We start from the raw sequence: 19,318 nt of genomic DNA, 5'->3' as shown, positions 1-19,318 counted from the left end.
AAAAACACTTTATTAATCCACATAGAAATTAACTTGTCCAATCACAGGCTCGTTGTAAACAACAACATAAAAAATTGATGATCATGAGCATCATAAAAGACATTAAAAACTAGGCAAATAAGAGCTCACAGTTGCTGGTGATAGATTGAAACACACACACACACACACACACACACACACACACACACACACACACACACACACACACACACACACGCACGCACGCACGCGCGCGCGCGCGCGTACTATGTGAAATTCGAGCTGCTGTCCCCAAAGAGAGCGCTTTGCTCCACAGAGAACGCCACCCTTTTTTTCTTTTCTTTTTTCTGCCGGCAGTTTTCTTTGTTTTCCTATCGAAGTGGGTTTTTCTACAGAATTTGCCATAGACAACCCTTTCGTTGCCGTGGGTTCTTTTAGGTGCGTTAAGTACATGCTGCACACGGGACATCGGTTTATCGTCTCATCTGAACTTTCACTACCGTCTACGCCATCACTCAAGGTCTATATTACCTCTAAAAGAGGCATTGTTTATACGTTTTCTGATAAAGGCGACATACCTATTGATCAGAACAGAGCGATCAACATCATGAAAATACTCATCTATGACATCAGCTAACAATTTGAAAGTAAGTAAATCTATGTAAAAAATACTGTGGTCTAAAGACACTGTACATGAACACTCCAATCTAACTATGTTACAGGGAACCAGTAAACATCATGTTGATTTGACTTGACATGCATCGATACACACCACTCCACATCAGACAACAACTCATGGCAACACAACACACCACAACACACAACAACAATACAACACACCTCACCACAACACAACACACCTCACCTCACCTCACCACAACACGACACAACGCAACACACCACGCTGCACAATACACAACACACAACACAACACACCTCATCTCACCTCACATCAACAATACAACACAACACAACACAACACGACACACCTCACCACAACCACAACACACTACAACAAAACTAACAGACGGAACTACCGAGGATTCCTTTTGACGAAAAAGACAACCTGGAGTTTGCCTGAAGCGAAAGGCGAGGACATACAGAGCGACGGTACAGGTGACGACAGCCACCACACATGCTCTCATCACCCAACCTCGGTAAAACCACCAAGGAGACTGGTGGACGTTCATGGCTAAGCGCATGCAGCCCGAAAGGTTGCCCGATCTCCAAGCTCTCCGCGCTCCTGTTTGACTGTCTCACACACGTACGCACAAACACACGCACACACGCACACACACACACACATAATTATGCACGTGCGCACACACACACATGCACGTGTGCGGCACACACACACACACACACACACACACACACACACACACACACACACACATACGCACGCGTTCATGCACAACACACACACACACACACACACACACACACACACACACACACACACACACACACACACACACACACACACACACACACACACACACACACACACACACAAATAATAATAATAATAATAATAAATACGGATAAACGATCTTCCCACAACACTTACAGATAAACAGTCCAATAAAGCAGAATAGGCGACAGAAAGACAAACGTTACCCCGACACACACAGAGCTAGTGACGAGCGTCAACAACAAAATGCTTGTGACGGACTCTGTTACACATACTCTCCTCAGTTAAGTCCGCTCTGTACTGACACATGCTATCGTATTCCCTCTTCGATCGGACTGCCAGTGGCCGCGCTGTGAACGTCACAAGAAAAAACGAGTCAGGGGTTTGGCTGTGTACAGGGAAGATCTGGGGAAGGCCTAGCCCTCATAGTGAGTACTGTCCACTTTGGTTCATTGATTATTTTATTTCAATTTAGTTTAACCCCTTGACTGCCAGGTGAAATGACTTCAGTGGCCTGGTTTTCAAGTGCCGTCACTAGTTTTTTTGTGTACTTATAAATGGTGTCATTGAATTTGCTGAACAAAGGTAAAGCAACCTCTGTAGAGGAAAAGTCCAAATAAAAGAATGGTGACTGACATCCTGACCTGTAAGATCGGTTTTATTACGATGAGACGATAGTCGCCAGCAGTGATCAAGGGGTTAATATTTCATAACCATTAACCATTTTCTACTCCATTTGTTGGGCTCATAAGGCATGATTTGTGCGCTGAGTCTGTGGGTAGGTCAAGCATCTGCCCCCTCCCCCCTTTCCCTGCTTAAAAATAATGATATATATTTGAGCAGATGTCATAGTGGTTTAGCCTGGCGTATATGAATCGGTCCGCACGCGTTGACGCGCCATTGAAACTCCTGGTTTGTCTGGAAGATGAGACAGCAAAATAAAACAAGAGGAAGAGACAGAGTGTGGGGCGGGTGGGGTGGGGGGGGCGCACAGGCAGACACTAGACAGACAGACTGATAAACAAACAGAGACATAGATAGAAACAGACATACATCATACACCAGACGGAAAGGTAGGCAGACAGACAGGCAGAGAGGCAGACAGACAGATACTTCGGAAAGACAGAAATGGACAGACAAACGGAGACAGAGACATAGAAGTAGAAACAGACGTACAAGCAGACGGGAAGGCAGGCAGGCAGGCAGACAGCCTGATCAGATTGTATCTTTTGATGCTGCAAAATAAAATATCATCACGCAATCTGAACCCTCCACCTCTACCATCGCCGACTCACCCACACATGCACACTCACGACCTTCCCATTTATCAATCCATCCACCTCCCCCCACCCCGGCCATTCTCGCACTCCCCCCCCCCCCCCACCCCTCCTCACACACCCACCCTTTTTATGAAAGGGAGAGCACTTTCAAACGGACGTGACTGTCCGACACCTATTGATAAAGCGACAGGCGTGGTCGCGAAATGATTTTATGAACTAACAAATGAGATGAGATATCCCCCTGTGGTGTATGAGTCACTTTTGGCCACTGGCCATGCCGGTGTTTCCCTGAGAGAGTAGGCAGGAAAGGTATATCACGTATTGATAACACATCTTTAGTTGTCTTTTGTTGAGAACCTCTGTGGTTCACGTCCTTTGTAAATTTAGTTGCAATAATGCAATGGGTTCTGGATTTTTTCTTCTTTTTTTAATAGCTGGAGTGTATGATTGATAACATACAAAAAAAACCAACCTCTGTGTGTGTGTGTGTGTGTGTGTGTGTGTGTGTGTGTGTGTGTGTGTGTGTGTGTGTGTGTGTGTGCCAGTGTGTGTGTGTGTGTGTGTATGTGTGTGTGACATGTGTGTCAGTGTGTGTCAGTGCGTGCGGCCTCAAGTTCCATGTGTGTGCGCTCAGTCACACATATGCATTCGCACACGTGGCATTGCAGAGATTGGTGGGATCAAAAAACCATTTGGCCTATCCCTTGTCTATTGGAAGGCCTTATCTTCGAATAAAACTATGTCACGTAACATTCTTGACAAAAAGCTGCTTTATTTGGTTCCTTGATTTCATGGGTAACTGATGTATACATCGTTATTTAACATTGTCTCCCTACTTCGTTTCAGTCGGGCGCAGTGCCGAGTGTCAATTATACCGGCTGTAGCCGAGTCCATGTTGCAAACAGTATATAATATCTTGTGACATAGAACGCCAGCAGGCAGGACACCGTGAGGAGCATACGCAGCTTCTTATCACCGTTCTGTGCCGCATGAGTCTCTCACACACTCACTGACTGTGGTACACATTCAGTGTAGCGCGCGCGCGCGCGCACACACACACACACACACACACACACACACACACACACACACGCACGCACACATGACACCCACACACGCACACACACGTGACACCCACACACGCACACACACGTGACACCCACCACACACACACACACACGCAGCGTGTGTCCGTGCAGTTGTTCTTGTAGAGTTATCTTTTCTTCCAGGGGACGTTACTCCAACGTCTTCGTGTTTGCAAACAAGAAGCGGCATTGGAAGAAGTGCCCATCAGACACTGTGATAAAAGACAAATGGATGAAAATCGTGCAACGAGAACAGGAGAAAGTTCGGGCCGTCGTCAGATCGTCCGAAACAAAAAGTATGCCCCTGCAACAGGGATTCAGTCAGACTTTGAAAAAGTTCTGACCAGTTTCGTGGAGACAAAGTCCGTCCGGTACGAAGACTTCGCGAAAATCTGGAGAGAGAAGAAGCTGTCAATGATCTGTGCTGGGCGCCAGACTGACCGGGAGGCAGTGGAGGTAAAGTCACCACCCAACAGTCTGAGGTCTAAAATGTCACGCTTGCTAACACTTTCAATGTAACTGTTTTATGGAAATTATACAAATAATGAGGCCAGGAGACGATATGATTAACAACTAGTAAAGAGTGGTAACTCTCTCCATTACACAAGGTACACAACTTCAAGTCAGTGATGCTTACGCTACCGATTCAGCTAGCACACAGGTAAATAAAAGGTACATTGGAACAAACCCAGACACTTCCTCAAAAAGGAAGCGCCAGGCCTGTCCTTATACCAATCATTTGACATGTGCACACAGCAGCAAAGACAGAAGAAATGTGCAAACACAAATTAGCTTTTAATGAAGACTGGCATAGCCTCTTTAATCCTGAATAAGTCACACAGAACACATGGACAATACAGAACAAATACATGGTTGTCTCATTGCTAATTTATTTGTTGTTTTTCATACATCTTATTTCACTTTTTCTTTACATTGCCACACAACATTGATCACATTTGTCAGAACATTCAAGAAGATACACGAACAAAGCAGTTCAATTAGCAAAAGACAATCCATATATCAATGTATAGGGCTTTTTATGTTTCACATTGCCCTTTTACATTCCTGCAACCATTCGTGTACTTCTGACACTGTAGTACTTGTACTGATACTTTACATTTGATCATGTGCCAGATGTGAAAGAAACAAAAGATGTGAAGGAGGGGCTGTGTGTGTTATTGTTGATGACATGATGGAGGGGCAGTGTATTTGCTGTGCAGTTTATGGAGGAGTGTCTGAAGGTGGCTGTCAGGATGTTCCTGCCTCCCTACGGCTTCCAAGCCCGTGTGGGGGCTCTCTACCTTCTGTACGGTCTGTACCTCACACAGCCTTGTCTCCCCAAGGTCAAGGTCAGTGTGTGGCAATGACATGTGTGATTTGAGTTGCAATTTCTCAAGGAGACATCACTGCATTCAGACAAATCCATTCTCTACACCATGTCTTCCACTTGTAGATGCCTGACAGCAGCATAACCCAATGTGCTAGGATTTTAAAGAAATATAAGTGCCTGCAGATTGAAGTATTTAGTTCTGTTCATTTTCACTGATGTTATCAATGCACAAACCTGTGTTAATTAACCCCCACTCCCACACCCCCCACACATGGATTTTTTTAGCATTTTAATTTTTTAGAAAATTTTACATGTTTTGCCCCTGAAAAGACTGCCAGTGGTTCCTTAAAATGACATGTGAGGGAATGTGCAGATCCGCTTGATGCGTGATGACTGGGAGCAGGTGAAGAGTCTTCAGGAGGAGTTGACACGGCAGAGTCACCACGACACCAACTTCATCTTGCAGAAACTGCTGCTGGATGGGGCCTTCTACTTCTGTGCTGCCTCCCAGGAGGTGGGGTGGGGGTGGCACATTGTCACGATTGTGTGTGTTGTGTCACCTTACCTACATTGATACTTTGATATTTATGTTGTGCCTATCATCAGTCAGAGTTGAAGCACTTTACAAATAAAGTCATTTGCACAATACCTGACAGCTGCCTTTAAGTGCTCATCATTCGTATCCTTTGTCATTGAGTCAGGCTTCAGGCATGCACACGCACACACATGTATATTAGAGCGGATTTTATTACAAATTTTGCCAGAGTCAGCTCCTGTTACCATGGGATCTCTTGCATATGGCTAAGTGTATGCTGCACATATATGGGATCTTACTTTATTGTCTCATCTGATGGATGATTAGCATCCAGACCACCGCTCAATGTATAGTAGAGAAGGAGAAAATTCTGGTAAGTGTGAGATTTGATCCACATGATGTTAATAATAATAATAATAATGTACACTTATACAACACCCTTTCTCTCTAAGAGCTTGGGGCACTTTACATGAAAGAAAGATATTACAAGTTACATAAAACATCATGACCACTCTTTTCAAAAAACCCTCCCTCCCCCTCCCCCTCAATCACACTCTCCCTTTCCCACTCTACATACATCCAAACTGAGCTGACATGGGTGGTGTTGGAGAACAAGGAAGCTGAGAGTACTTACAGATAGGTTTTAAAAAGATGAGTTTTTAGTGATGAGTGAAAAGCAGAAAAGAATCAGATGCACGGATATGATGAGGAAGGTTGTTCCAGATGTGAGGAGCAGCAAAGAAGAATGAATGTTCACCATAGGTTCCTGTATTGATTTTTTTGTGGGAGTGTAAACACTGATAAGGTCAGAAAGATATGTAATTCCTGCGGAGTGGAAAGCAGAATAGTAGAGACACGCAACTTACTTGACAAGAGGAGGGGTCAGGAAGAGGGGTACTGTGTTGTGTTGTGTCGGAATACCTACATAACATGGGTAGTGCAGTAAAGGTTAAAGGTGAAGTTTAAAAGTGATTAGAAGTGAAGTTAATTATAATGTCAAATGTCTTATTGAGGGTGAAATGGATAAGCTGAAAGCTTCTTTACATCATACGCTCACGCACACACAAACACACAAAAATAACTGATTGAATAAAATAGAATAGACAGTAATTGAAAGTAAATGATTAAATGTAGAAATGTAATACAATTTATGAAAACCTCATGTAAGTTCAACACAAATATATCACATAAATCTTCTTACACACACATGCACACGCACACGCACACACAATAAGTTGAATAACATGCGCATGTACACACATTCACATGCACACACACACTGACACTTTGTTCCCTTTTCCCTGTATACATAATGTTGGAGGGCAGGCAAACCAAGTATGTTATGATTTTTTTTTTTTCTTAACTCAGACATTATATGACATAAAGATTCTAGAATTATAACTGTTCTATTAGACATTTTTGGTTTGCTTTTTTGAATGGTATTAAGGCAGATCTGATTTTAAGATAGTCATTGAGGATTTCATTCCTTAGTTTACCACCTTGAATTGAAATGAGAATGTTAAAGGTGATAACAGGTGAAGTGAAAGGTGAGTGTTGCAGTGACTGCTGGTGAAGTGAAGGTGTGGTCTGTTTCAGGCACGCAGTCGGTACTCGCAGACAGAGGAGGCCAACAAAGGCACTGTGGAGGTGCTCAGAGAGGACAGGCAGCGCATTGATGACCTGTTCACTGACGAAACCTTGGAGGTAAGGACACACTGGTTACCTGTTCACTGATGAAAACTTGGATGTAAGGACACACTGACAACCTGTTCACTGATGAAAACTTGGAGGTAAGGACACACTGACAACCTGTTCACTGATGAAACCTTGGAGGTATGGACACACTAGCGACCTCTTCACTGATGAAACCTTGGAGGTAAGGACACACTGGCGACCTCTTCACTGATGAAACCTTGGAGGTAAGGACACACTAGCGACCTCTTCACTGATGAAACTTTGGGGGTAAGGACACACTGGCAACCTGTTCACTGATGAAACCTTGGAGGTAAGGACACACTGGTGACCTGTTCACTGATGAAACCTTGGAGGTAAGGACACACTGGTAACCTGTTCACTGATGAAAACTTGGATGTAAGGACACACTGACAACCTGTTCACTGATGAAAACTTGGAGGTAAGGACACACTGGTTACCTGTTCACTGATGAAAACTTGGAGGTAAGGACACACTTACAACCTGTTCACTGATGAACCCTTGGAGGTATGGACACACTGGTTACCTGTTCACTGATGAAAACTTGGAGGTAAGGACACACTGGCAACCTCTTCACTGATGAAACCTTGGAGGTAAGGACACACTAGCGACCTCTTCACTGATGAAACTTTGGGGGTAAGGACACACTAGCGACCTCTTCACTGATGAAACCTTGGAGGTAAGAACACACTGGCAACCTGTTCACTGATGAAACCTTGGAGGTAAGGACACACTGGCAACCTGTTCACTGACGAAACCTTGGAGGTAAGGACACATTGATGACCTGTTCACTGATGAAACCTTGGAGGTAAGGACACACTGACAACCTGTTCACTGATGAAACCTTGGAGGTATGGACACACTAGCGACCTCTTCACTGATGAAACCTTGGAGGTAAGGACACACTAGCGACCTCTTCACTGATGAAACCTTGGAGGTAAGGACACACTGGCGACCTCTTCACTGATGAAACTTTGGGGGTAAGGACACACTAGCGACCTCTTCACTGATGAAACCTTGGAGGTAAGGACACACTAGCGACCTCTTCACTGATGAAACCTTGGAGGTATGGACACACTAGCGACCCTTCACTGATGAAACTTTGGGGGTAAGGACACACTGGCGACCTGTTCACTGATGAAACCTTGGAGGTAAGGACACACTGGTTACCTGTTCACTGATGAAACCTTGGAGGTAAGGACACACTGGTTACCTGTTCACTGATGAAAACTTGGATGTAAGGACACACTGACAACCTGTTCACTGATGAAAACTTGGATGTAAGGACACACTGACAACCTGTTCACTGATGAAAACTTGGATGTAAGGACACACTGACAACCTGTTCACTGATGAAAACTTGGATGTAAGGACACACTGACAACCTGTTCACTGATGAAACCTTGGAGGTATGGACACACTAGCGACCTCTTCACTGATGAAACCTTGAAGGTAAGGACACACTAGCGACCTCTTCACTGATGAAACCTTGGAGGTATGGACACACTAGTGACCTCTTCACTGATGAAACTTTGGGGGTAAGAACAGGCTGACGACCTGTTCACTGATGAAACCTTGGAGGTATGGACACACTGGCGACCTGTTCACTGATGAAACCTTGGAGGTATGGACACACTAGTGACCTCTTCACTGATGAAACCTTGGAGGTAAGAACACACTGGCGACCTCTTCACTGATGAAACCTTGGAGGTAAGGACACACTGGTGACCTGTTCACTGATGAAAACTTGATGTAAGGACACACTGGCAACCTGTTCACTGACGAAACCTTGGAGGTAAGGACAGATTGATGACCTGTTCACTGATGAAACCTTGGAGGTAAGGACACACTGGTGACCTGTTCACTGATGAAACCGTGGAGGTAAGGACACACTGGTGACCTGTTCACTGATGAAACCTTGGAGGTAAGGACACACTGGTGACCTGTTCACTGATGAAACCTTGGAAATAAGGACACACTGGTGACCTGTTCACTGATGAAACCGTGGAGGTAAGGACATATTGACGGCCTTTTCAGTGACAAAACATTGGAGGTAAGGACGCATTGACAACCTGTTCACATTGATGACATCTTCACTGACGAAACCTTGGAGGTAAGGACACACATCATCTTTGGATGATGTTTTAATTACACATACTTAACCGTGACCCACTGGTGCAGACTCCGGCAAGGTCTGGATTCCTGTCCTGTCCAAACTACTAGTCTGCTATGCATAGAAATCAAAAGAAGCTGCAGCAAATTGCCTCCCGTGGTGGTTACCTCCCTTGTGTTACCAGAAGTAGCGTCCTCTTTTCCGGCAGCCATCTTGGATTTCCTGACCTGTCCTACATTTGCGGCTAAGTGTTTGGGTTTTTTTTTGCATTTCATATGTTTCTGTCTTTTCATTGACTCCTTGTCTTTGCATGTAACCATGTTTTAAAACGGGATACACGACTGCGTCAATTTATTTGGGTGCTCAGCTCAAAAATAAGCCCAGATCGAACTTGATGGATGATGTGTTCTGTGATAAGAAGATACAAGTAGGAATATAGTGTTGATTTGCTCTGTGATAAGATAAAGTGGATACTTTTTATACTTTTTTTTTTTTTTTTTTTCATATTTTTGTTAATTGTTAGAGCTTTTAGCAAACAGTACCCATTATCATTAGTAGTAGTAGTATCATGAAGACACAGGTAGGAACACACAGTACAAGTGGTATGCATACAGTGTCATCATCATTAGCATTGGAGTGTGTAAAGTGTCATCAGTATAGATGCTGTGTGTTCTATGAATTGTCAGAGGTACAGTTGGTGTGATGTGTACAGTTTATAAGTATATAACCATGAGTACAAGTTGTGTGTACAGTGTAACAAGTTGTTTCCTGTTGTCTCCAGCAAATGAACATGATCCATGGCCGTTACCACCAGCAGAAGGTCAGAGTGGCAGGCCCCGATGCTAGTCGCCCTGATCGCTCTCTTGACGTTCTGCATGACAAGTTCCCTGTCTCTGTCAAGGAGTAAGTATACCTGACCATGTGTCAGTGTGCACTTGTCTGTCTGTATCTGTCAGTCAAGGTACACCCAACCGTACTCAGTGTAGTCTGTGTCTGTGTCAAGGTATGCCTTACCCTGTGTCTTTGTATTCTTTGTCAGGGTATACCTCACCATGTGTATTTTTTGTCTGTGTCAAGCCACGCAAGGTATACCGGTGTGTTAGTATGGTCTGTGTCTCTGTCAAGGTATACCTGATCATGTGTCTTTGTAGTCTGTGTCAAGGTATACCTCACCATGTGTCTTTGTAGTCTGTGTCAAGGTATACCTAACCGCATGTCTTTGTAGTCTGTGTCAAGGTGTACCTGACCATGTGTCTTTGTAGTCTGTGTCAAGGAATACCTAACCGCATGTCTTTGTAGTCTGTGTCAAGGTATACCTCACCATGTGTCTTTGTAGTCTGTGTCAAGGAATACCTAACCGCATGTCTTTGTAGTCTGTGTCAAGGTATACCTCACCATGTGTCTTTGTAGTCTGTGTCAAGGAATACCTAACCGCATGTCTTTGTAGTCTGTGTCAAGGTGTACCTGACCGTGTACCTTTGTAGTCTGTGTCATGGAAAACCTGATCATGTGTCAGTGTGGTCTGTATCAAGGTATACTTGGTTTGAACATGATTTTATTTGCTATGTTAAGTGCTCACTGTGTGCATGAGCAGTTTTCTGAGCACACCATAAGCTTCAGCTTACTGCTGCTCAGTGTGTTTGCAATGTCTTTACTTGCTTTTGAGAATAAAATCGTGTTTAATTACACATACTTAACCGTGACCCAACTAGTGCAGACTCCGGCAGGGGTCTGACATTCCTGTCCTGTGCAAACTAATGATTTCCCTTTGCAATTAAGAAACCACTGATAATACAGCTCTCACCTTGCAGTTGGCCATACTAAAAACGTATGTCAGATCAGTGCCTTGATGTCAATAGCCAGTACAACACATCTTGAGCCACTGACCTCCCTGCCCCGCCCCGTTCCATCCCAGACTCAGTGTGCACCACACACAGCCAGAGGCCTGTCATGGATCCAGTCCCCTTTCTCACTAAAGAACCTTCAGCAAAAATTTTCCCCATGGAAACCCTCTTCCATTTGGGAATTCCACCACAGAATGAGACTCAGTGACCTGTGGGCACATGAAATGCACTTCCACAGCCTGATCCAACCCAGCCATTGTCTGCCGACAACTTTCTGCAGGTTACTCCAACATGCCACACTCAGGCAGAGAAGCCACCAAGCCTTCCGTATGCCCCTTCGTGATGGTACCTACCTGGGCAATTACACAACCCTGTCCCAGAGACACCAGGGACATCAAGTCTTTTGTTGCCAAATGTCTGCCATTCTATGCATAGGCAACATACCAGTGCTGTCATTTTTTGACAACGTCAAAAAAAGGGGGAGGGGGCCAGGGGGGCGGGGGGGGGAGTGCCCATCGCCTGTCAGCTCGCATGGAGGAGCTCCACAGATCTGGCTGTCATGCCTGAGGCAGGCCCAACACGGTGACCTACCCCTGTCTCGTGCCACAGTTTCCTTCAAACACAAAAACCACTTCCACTATCGGCCCACATCCATTGTGGAATCATCAGATCAAACCACATGCGCACCTCCTTGCATTGACGCTCATCCGCGCTCATCCGCTCAGCTGTGGTCCACAGACCTCCCCCACAATACAGCTGTGGACCTCTGTCTTCTTTACCCGCACTAATGTCCTTAGGCGACACAGTGCACTCTACTTTCGTCAAATTCTACTGGAGGGACACCTATCGCCTTAGGGATAATGGCTCATCGACTTCTACCAGAGAGATGTCGCACGCCTGCGGGTTGATGGTGCAAGAGCCATCGCTTCTGTGGTAGCTGCACAACAGACCATCACAGCACACAGACAGTAGAACAGGCGAGCCCTCCACCTTGTCGTGCTATTCTGCACTAGTTGGGTCACGCTTAAGTATGTGTAATTAAAAGGAAATTTTCTATCTAAAATTACGTTTAAATAACATACTTACCGTGACCCAAAATTAAGACCCTCCCGTCCTCCCCGCTTCCTGTTCTCCCTGCTTGCTGCGCTGGTGATGGCATATTGCCGTCAAAAGAGGGCGATAACCAGCGGGACAAAGGGGAGGTTACCTACTTCCGGGAGGTTATCGGCCGTAGTTTCGTCTGCTCCGCATAGGCGGATAGTTTGCACAGGACAGGAATGTCAGACCCCTGCCGGAGTCTGCACTAGTTGGGTCACGGTAAGTATGTTATTTAAACGTAATTTTAGATAGAAAATTTCCTTTTTAACCAAGGTATACCAGACCATATGTCAGTGTTGTCTGTGTCAAGGTATACCTGACCATGTGTCAGTGTTGTCTGTGTCAAGGTATACCTGACCATGTGTCAGTGTTGTCTGTGTCAAGGTATACCTGACAATGTGTCATTTTTGTCTGTGTCAAGGTATACCTGACCATGTGTCAGTGACCATTTGTCTGTGTGTGTTGGTGTCAAAAAGTAGGAGCCATGGCCAGGAGGTAATGTGCCCAACTACAAAGTGAATGTCCATGGGTTTAAGTTCCATACACAGACCAAGATTTTTACTCTCCGCTGCACTAGACCTTGAGTGGTGGTGTTGTTGCAAGTCATTCGGATGAGACAATAATCCAAGGTCCCATGTGCAATATCCACATCAATTGTAAAGCAGATGCACTTGCAGACAGAGAAAAAAAAACAATAATACAGTGGTGCTGCACTATGGCGATGCACTGTCTTCAGGTAGAGCAGGTCAACTTTCACACACGGAAATCTGTTGTGACAAAAAGTAAAACGATTCAGTATAATAGTTTGTTTTTCTGACACTGGTTTGAGTGTCATCCATTGTTTGTTATTCAGACTCTGACACCGGTATCAGTGTCATTCGTTATTTGTTTTCATGACCCTGGTATGACTGTCGTACATCTTTAGTTTTCCTGACTCTTGTGTCAGTGTCGTTCATTGTTATTCTGAATCTGGTATGAGTGTCATACACTATTTTTCTTACTCTGGTATGAGTGTCGTACATCATTTATTTTTCTTACTCTGTTGTCAGTATTCCTAAATTGTTAGTTCTGACTCAGGTATGAGTGTCATATGTCATTTATTTTTCTTACTCTGTTGTCAGTATTCCTAAATCGTTAGTTTTTCTGACAGGTGTAAGTGTCATCTGTCGTTTTGTTTTCATGACTCTAGTATAAGTGTCTGTCTTTTGTTTTCCTGTCTCTGGTGTCAGTGTTGTCCGTTGTTTGTTTTTTTCAGAATTCTGAAGGAGCACCATGAGCAGTGGAGGAAGAAGGAGTCATCCAGGGTATGTGCTGCATTGTCTCTTCTCCACCCACTCTGAAACTGTGTGTGTGTGCGTGTGTTCTGAAATTCCAGTGAATAATTATTTTTGTGTGTTTTGATGCATATGTTAGTATGAGTGAGTGTGTCCTTTCTTGTGTGGTAATTCGTTTCCCAGTGTTTTTAAAGGCATACATGTACATACATCATACATGTGATTTAGTTCTTCATATACTTCACATTGCTATTAATAGTCATTGCTTTCATGTTATTACTGATGAAATTAATGAGGACCTGATATTTTTTTTTATCAACTTTATTATTGTTAGTAGTAGTAGTAGTAGTAGTATCATTAATCTCTGTTGATTACAAATTGGAAGTATTGAAGAATACCGTTGTGCAGTGATTTGTGAGATGTAAAGTGTCTGCTTTGCAAACACAGCAGTGTGTGTTGTGATGTACAGCAAGGAACCCGATCACTGCCCACCATACCAGAGGGGGGGGAGTCCGAGGAAGCTGAGTCTGACCCAGATTATCAGGTATCATGTCACTTTCATCTGTCTGATGTGTGGATTTCATCTGTCTGATGTGTGGATTTCTGTGTCTGATGTGTGGATTTCATCTGTCTGATGTGTGGATTTCATTTGTTTGATGTGTCAATTTCATATGTCTGACATGTCTATTTCATCTGTCTGATGTGTGGATTTCATTTGTCTGATGTGTCAATTTCATATGTCTGACACGTCTATTTCATCTGTCTGATGTGTGGATTTCATTTGTCTGACATGTCTATTTCATCTGTCTGATGTGTGGATTTCATCTGTCTGATGTGTCAATTTCATATGTCTGACATGTCTATTTCATCTGTCTGATGTGTGGATTTCATCTGTCTGATGTGTCAATTTCATATGTCTGACATGTCTATTTCATCTGTCTGATGTGTGGATTTCATTTGTCTGATGTGTCAATTTCATATGTCTGACATGTCTGTTTCATCTGTCTGATGTGTGGATTTCATTTGTCTGATGTGTCAATTTCATATGTCTGACATGTCTGTTTCATCTGTCTGATGTGTGGATTTCATCTGTCTGACATGTCTATTTCATCTGTCTGATGTGTGGATTTCATTTGTCTGATGTGTCAGTTTCATATGTCTGACATGTCTATTTCATCTGTCTGATGTGTGGATTTCATTTGTCTGATGTGTCAATTTCATATGTCTGACATGTCTATTTCATCTGTCTGATGTGTGGATTTCATCTGTCTGATGTGTGGATTTCATATGTCTGATGTGTTTCTTTCATCCACCTGATGTGTCGATGATTTCATCTGTCTTGCATGTCACGTTCATCTGTCTTGCATTCATCTGTCTTGCTCATCAGTTTCATCTGTCTTGCATGTTGCTTCCACCTTTCTTGCATGTCGCTTTCATCTTTCTGACATGTGAGTTTCTTTTGTCTGACTTGTTGTTTTCGTCTGCGGCTGTAACTGTAATGTGTAAGTGACAAACTAAAATCACACAGTAATGCAGACAACTATGAGGTTGGTGTGTGTTGATTGTTGTGACACTGATCAGTGGTAAACATGATGTATGTTGATGACATTCATCAATGGTAGAGTATGATGTTTGTTAATGTTGATGACATTTATCAGTGATAGAATATGATGTATGTTAATGTTGATGATATTTATCAGTGATAGAGTATGATGTATGTTGGTGTTAATGACACTGATTAATGGTAGAACATGATGTATGTTGATGTTTATGACACTGATCGGAAGTAGAACATGATGTATTGTCTCTAATTAGGAGTCAAGATAGCATGGCTCTTAGTGCTTTAGGCTTGGGGGCAAGTTGGCCTTAAAGGACAATCCCAGCGCTGATTGTCCTAAAGGCCTCTTGGCCAAGAGAGTGCGGATTTTACTTGGGCAAGACACTGTCCACTAATGTCAAATTCTAGTCCAGATAGTCAGGACAACAGTTGCCTTTTCTGTTATTTTTATGGTCATAGTCAGACAGGACTGACCATCAAACATGTTGATGGTGGTGGCACTGATCAGTGGTGTGTGGAACGTTTTTGTCGCAGCCAGCATCCAGCGTGGGTCAGAGACGAGCCCGACTGAAGGCATTGGCGTACCGCGGGGCCAAGAACAAACAGCGCTACAAACACCGCTCTCTGGCCACTGAGGCCTCCTCCTCTGAGGAAAAGTCTCCCTCACCCAAGAAAAAGAGGGGACGGCCACGTGAGTGTTGGTTACTACTGAATGGAATGAAGTGATGAGGCTGAGAGGCCAGCCATAGGAGTATTACCGCAGAATGAAATGGGAGTGGTTTACTTCCCTGGGTGCGAAATATGTGTATATATGTATGAGTGTGTGTTCATTTACTGTAGTGATGTTATGTAGTAATCAAAGTTTCAGATTAAACTGGGGAGGCGAAATGGCATGCCAAGTGAATAATGAATTTGCAGACTGTAAAACATCAGTGATTGGAGACAAATTTTAGTTTATTATGGAATGTCAAAAGTGTTGTAAATACTTTAAAAAATATTTGTCAAAAAAGTATGTTGCTCCAAAATCTGTTTCTGCAATTTAAAAAAGTAATGGTAGAATATACAGTTGAAATTATTTAATCTAATAGAATTGGGAAATGTTGCTTTATTTTCGTTGACAGCTTTTTCTAACTTTGCTGTTTGCATATGTTTACGAGTTGGATATGTTGTTTGTTAAACTCTGTTGCAGTCCTCCATGCCCCAGTAGGAGTTAAAGATTTGATAAATTTCAAAACTTGTATTGTGTACAGTACCAACCTGTCAGTGTTGTGGTGTGTGTCGACAGGAGGCTCCAAGAACACGCCGTCCATCCAGAGAGCCACCATGGCCACCATCTCAGAGCAGGAAGAGGAGAGTGTGGCTCCCATGGAGACAGACACCTTGCTTCACATGCCTCACTTTGAGGACGTGCCAACAGAAGGTGAGGGCTGTGAGCATGTCTGGCATGTGGTGTGTTCTCCTCAGCAGTCCTGTGAAACAGCCACACAGCAGTTCTGTGAAACAACCACACAGCTGTTCTGTGAAACAGCCACACAGCAGTTCTGTGAAACACACCATGAACAGCCACACAGCTGTCCTGTGAAACAACCACACAGCTGTTCTGTGAAACAGCCACACAGCTGTTCTGTGAAACAGCCACACAGCTGTTCTGTGAAACAACCACACAGCTGTTCTGTGAAACAGCCACACAGCTGTTCTGTGAAACAGCCACACAGCTGTTCTGTGAAACAGCCACACAGCAGTTCTGTGAAACACACCATGAACAGCCACACAGCTGTCCTGTGAAACAACCACACAGCTGTTCTGTGAAACAACCACACAGCTGTTCTGTGAAACAGCCACACAGCAGTTCTGTGAAACAGCCACACAGCTGTCCTGTGAAACACACCATGAACAGCCACACAGCTATCCTGTGAAACAACCACACAGCTGTTCTGTGAAACAACCACACAGCTGTTCTGTGAAACAGCCACACAGCTGTTCTGTGAAACAACCGCACAGCTGTTCTGTTCTGTGAAACAGCCACACAGCAGTTCTGTGAAACAACCACACAGCTGTTCTGTGAAACAGCCACACAGCAGTTCTGTGAAACACACCATGAACAGCCACACAGCTGTCCTGTGAAACAGCCACACAGCAGTTCTGTGAAACAGCCACACAGCTGTTCTGTGAAACAGCCACACAGCTGTTTTGTGAAACAGCCACACAGCAGTTCTGTGAAACACACCATGAACAGCCACACAGCTGTCCTGTGAAACAGCCACACAGCTGTCCTCCACACAGCTGTCATGTGAACCCCAACCTCTTTTCTCTCTCTGTCACCCTCTTTTTCATGCTATTTTAATGGCGATTGATTGACTGTGTGATTGACTGAATGTTTGAGTAAGCAACTGAATTTTTGAATAACAAAACCTGTGTCCTTTCTGGTGCAGCAGACAAGAGGGCAGGCAGAAAGCGCAAAGGCCGTGGGGATGACGACATGGCGGGCACCAGCAGCACACCCACAGAGTCGAACCCTGGCGACCGGCAGACCACAGCCACAGCACGCAGCATGCAGCAGCAAAAGACCCAGCCACTCAGCTCCCCGACCAAGAGGGCGCGGGGTAGGCCCCCCAAACCCAAAGCCGGACCTGTCCGCCCTGTCGGCAGACCCAGAAAGGCAGACGTGTACAAGGACCCAGGAGGTGGAGATGGAGAACCGACAGAGCATGTCACTGTCAGGCCATCCTCCTCTGCCGGGCGTCATCCAGTGTCACAGGACGGGGCTCAGCCTGACCACCCTCTTCACTCCCCAACTGGACATACCCCCCGGTCAGCCGGTGGCAAAGGTGAGGGGTCAAAGGCCAGGAAAGGCACCGGAGGTGCTGACGATGGAGGCGAGGGGAGTGAAGAGGGGGTGACAACCAAAGTGAGGAGGAAGGCAGGCAGGGAGGGGAAAGGGGCCCAGTTAAAAATTGCACCTCTGCAGGTAATCGCTGCAAAGAAGGGGAAGAAGAATCACTGAACAGTTAGGACAGCTGTTGGAAAATCCCTGAAATAAACTGCAGGAAATTCCCTGAACATGGAATACAGCTGTAGGAAAATCCCTGAACATTGAATACAACAGCAGGAAAACCCTGGGAAAAGGTAGGGAGCCAGGGATGTGGTTCTCTCTGTGTGACTCCAGGTGTTTGTGGTGTCAGGGCTCAGGTGACAGACACTCACCAGGGAGAGGGAGGGGAGACAAGTGTGGAGAACAGATAATTGGAGACAGACCACACTGTCACTGTGGGCCACAACTCCAGTGGCCTTAAGACTCTGTACAAGGCAACTGTGTACATTGGAATGAAAAAGTTCACACAATTACTTTTCTGTTCTTGAGCTTGTTTTCATTGTGGGGTGTGAGAGAGTGATTGGTGCCAGCTGTGTACTTTGAAATGACTCACTTTACACAATGATCTTTCTGGTCTTGAGCTTGTTTTCATTGTGGGGTGTGAGAGAGTGATCGGTGCCAGCTGTGTACATTGAAATGACTCACTTTACACAATGATCTTTCTGGTCTTGAGCTTGTTTTCATTGTGGGGTGTGAGAGAGTGATCGGTGCCAGCTGTGTACATTGAAATGACTCACTTTACACAATGATCTTTCTGGTCTTGTGCTTGTTTTCATTGTGGGGTGTGAGAGAGTGATCGGTGCCAGCTGTGTACATTGAAATGACTCACTTTACACAATGATCTTTCTGGTCTTGTGCTTGTTTTCATTGTGGGGTGTGAGAGAGTGATCGGTGCCAGCTGTGTACATTGAAATGACTCACTTTACACAATGATCTTTCTGGTCTTGTGCTTGTTTTCATTGTGGGGTGTGAGAAAGTGATCGGTGCCAGCTGTGTACATTGAAATGACTCACTTTACACAATGATCTTTCTGGTCTTGTGCTTGTTTTCATTGTGGGGTGTGAAAGTGATCGGTGCCAGCTGTGTACATTGAAATGACTCACTTTACACAATGATCTTTCTGGTCTTGTGCTTGTTTTCATTGTGGGGTGTGAGAGAGTGATCGATGCCAGCTGTGTGCATTGAAATGAATCACTTTGCACAATGATCTTTCTGTTCTTGTG

At 44.5% G+C, this 19,318-nt stretch overlaps 2 protein-coding genes across 3 annotated transcripts in view; one reads left to right on the top strand and one right to left on the bottom strand.

Annotated features, from left to right (window-relative positions):
• LOC143276952 (carbohydrate sulfotransferase 13-like) overlaps window positions 1-1,702 on the bottom strand; it is an 8,155-nt gene extending 6,453 nt beyond the window's left edge. Inside the window, exon 1 of the mRNA XM_076581634.1 lies at window positions 1,669-1,702. Coding sequence (XP_076437749.1) covers window positions 1,669-1,702 — 34 coding nt within the window. The remainder of the gene's footprint in view (window positions 1-1,668) is intronic.
• A 2,222-nt stretch (window positions 1,703-3,924) lies between these two features.
• LOC143279135 (uncharacterized) lies at window positions 3,925-19,266 on the top strand. 2 transcript variants are annotated; one of them, XM_076583328.1, is made up of 10 exons: window positions 3,925-4,214; window positions 4,979-5,107; window positions 5,462-5,602; window positions 7,220-7,327; window positions 10,231-10,352; window positions 13,647-13,695; window positions 14,135-14,209; window positions 15,758-15,914; window positions 16,509-16,643; window positions 17,659-19,266. In XM_076583328.1, the coding sequence occupies exons 1-10, from the start codon at window positions 3,987-3,989 to the stop codon at window positions 18,225-18,227; spliced, it is 1,713 nt and encodes a 570-aa protein (XP_076439443.1). In that variant the 5' UTR covers window positions 3,925-3,986; the 3' UTR covers window positions 18,228-19,266. The 2 variants fall into 2 exon arrangements, with proteins under 2 accessions (XP_076439443.1, XP_076439442.1); XM_076583327.1 differs by having other exon boundaries at window positions 17,656-19,266.
• Window positions 19,267-19,318: the final 52 nt, after the last annotated feature.

The sequence above is a fragment of the Babylonia areolata genome, chromosome 2, assembly GCF_041734735.1.
Source record: "Babylonia areolata isolate BAREFJ2019XMU chromosome 2, ASM4173473v1, whole genome shotgun sequence".
Taxonomy (NCBI): domain Eukaryota; kingdom Metazoa; phylum Mollusca; class Gastropoda; order Neogastropoda; family Buccinidae; genus Babylonia; species Babylonia areolata.
This window is presented reverse-complemented; position numbering and strand designations above follow the sequence as displayed.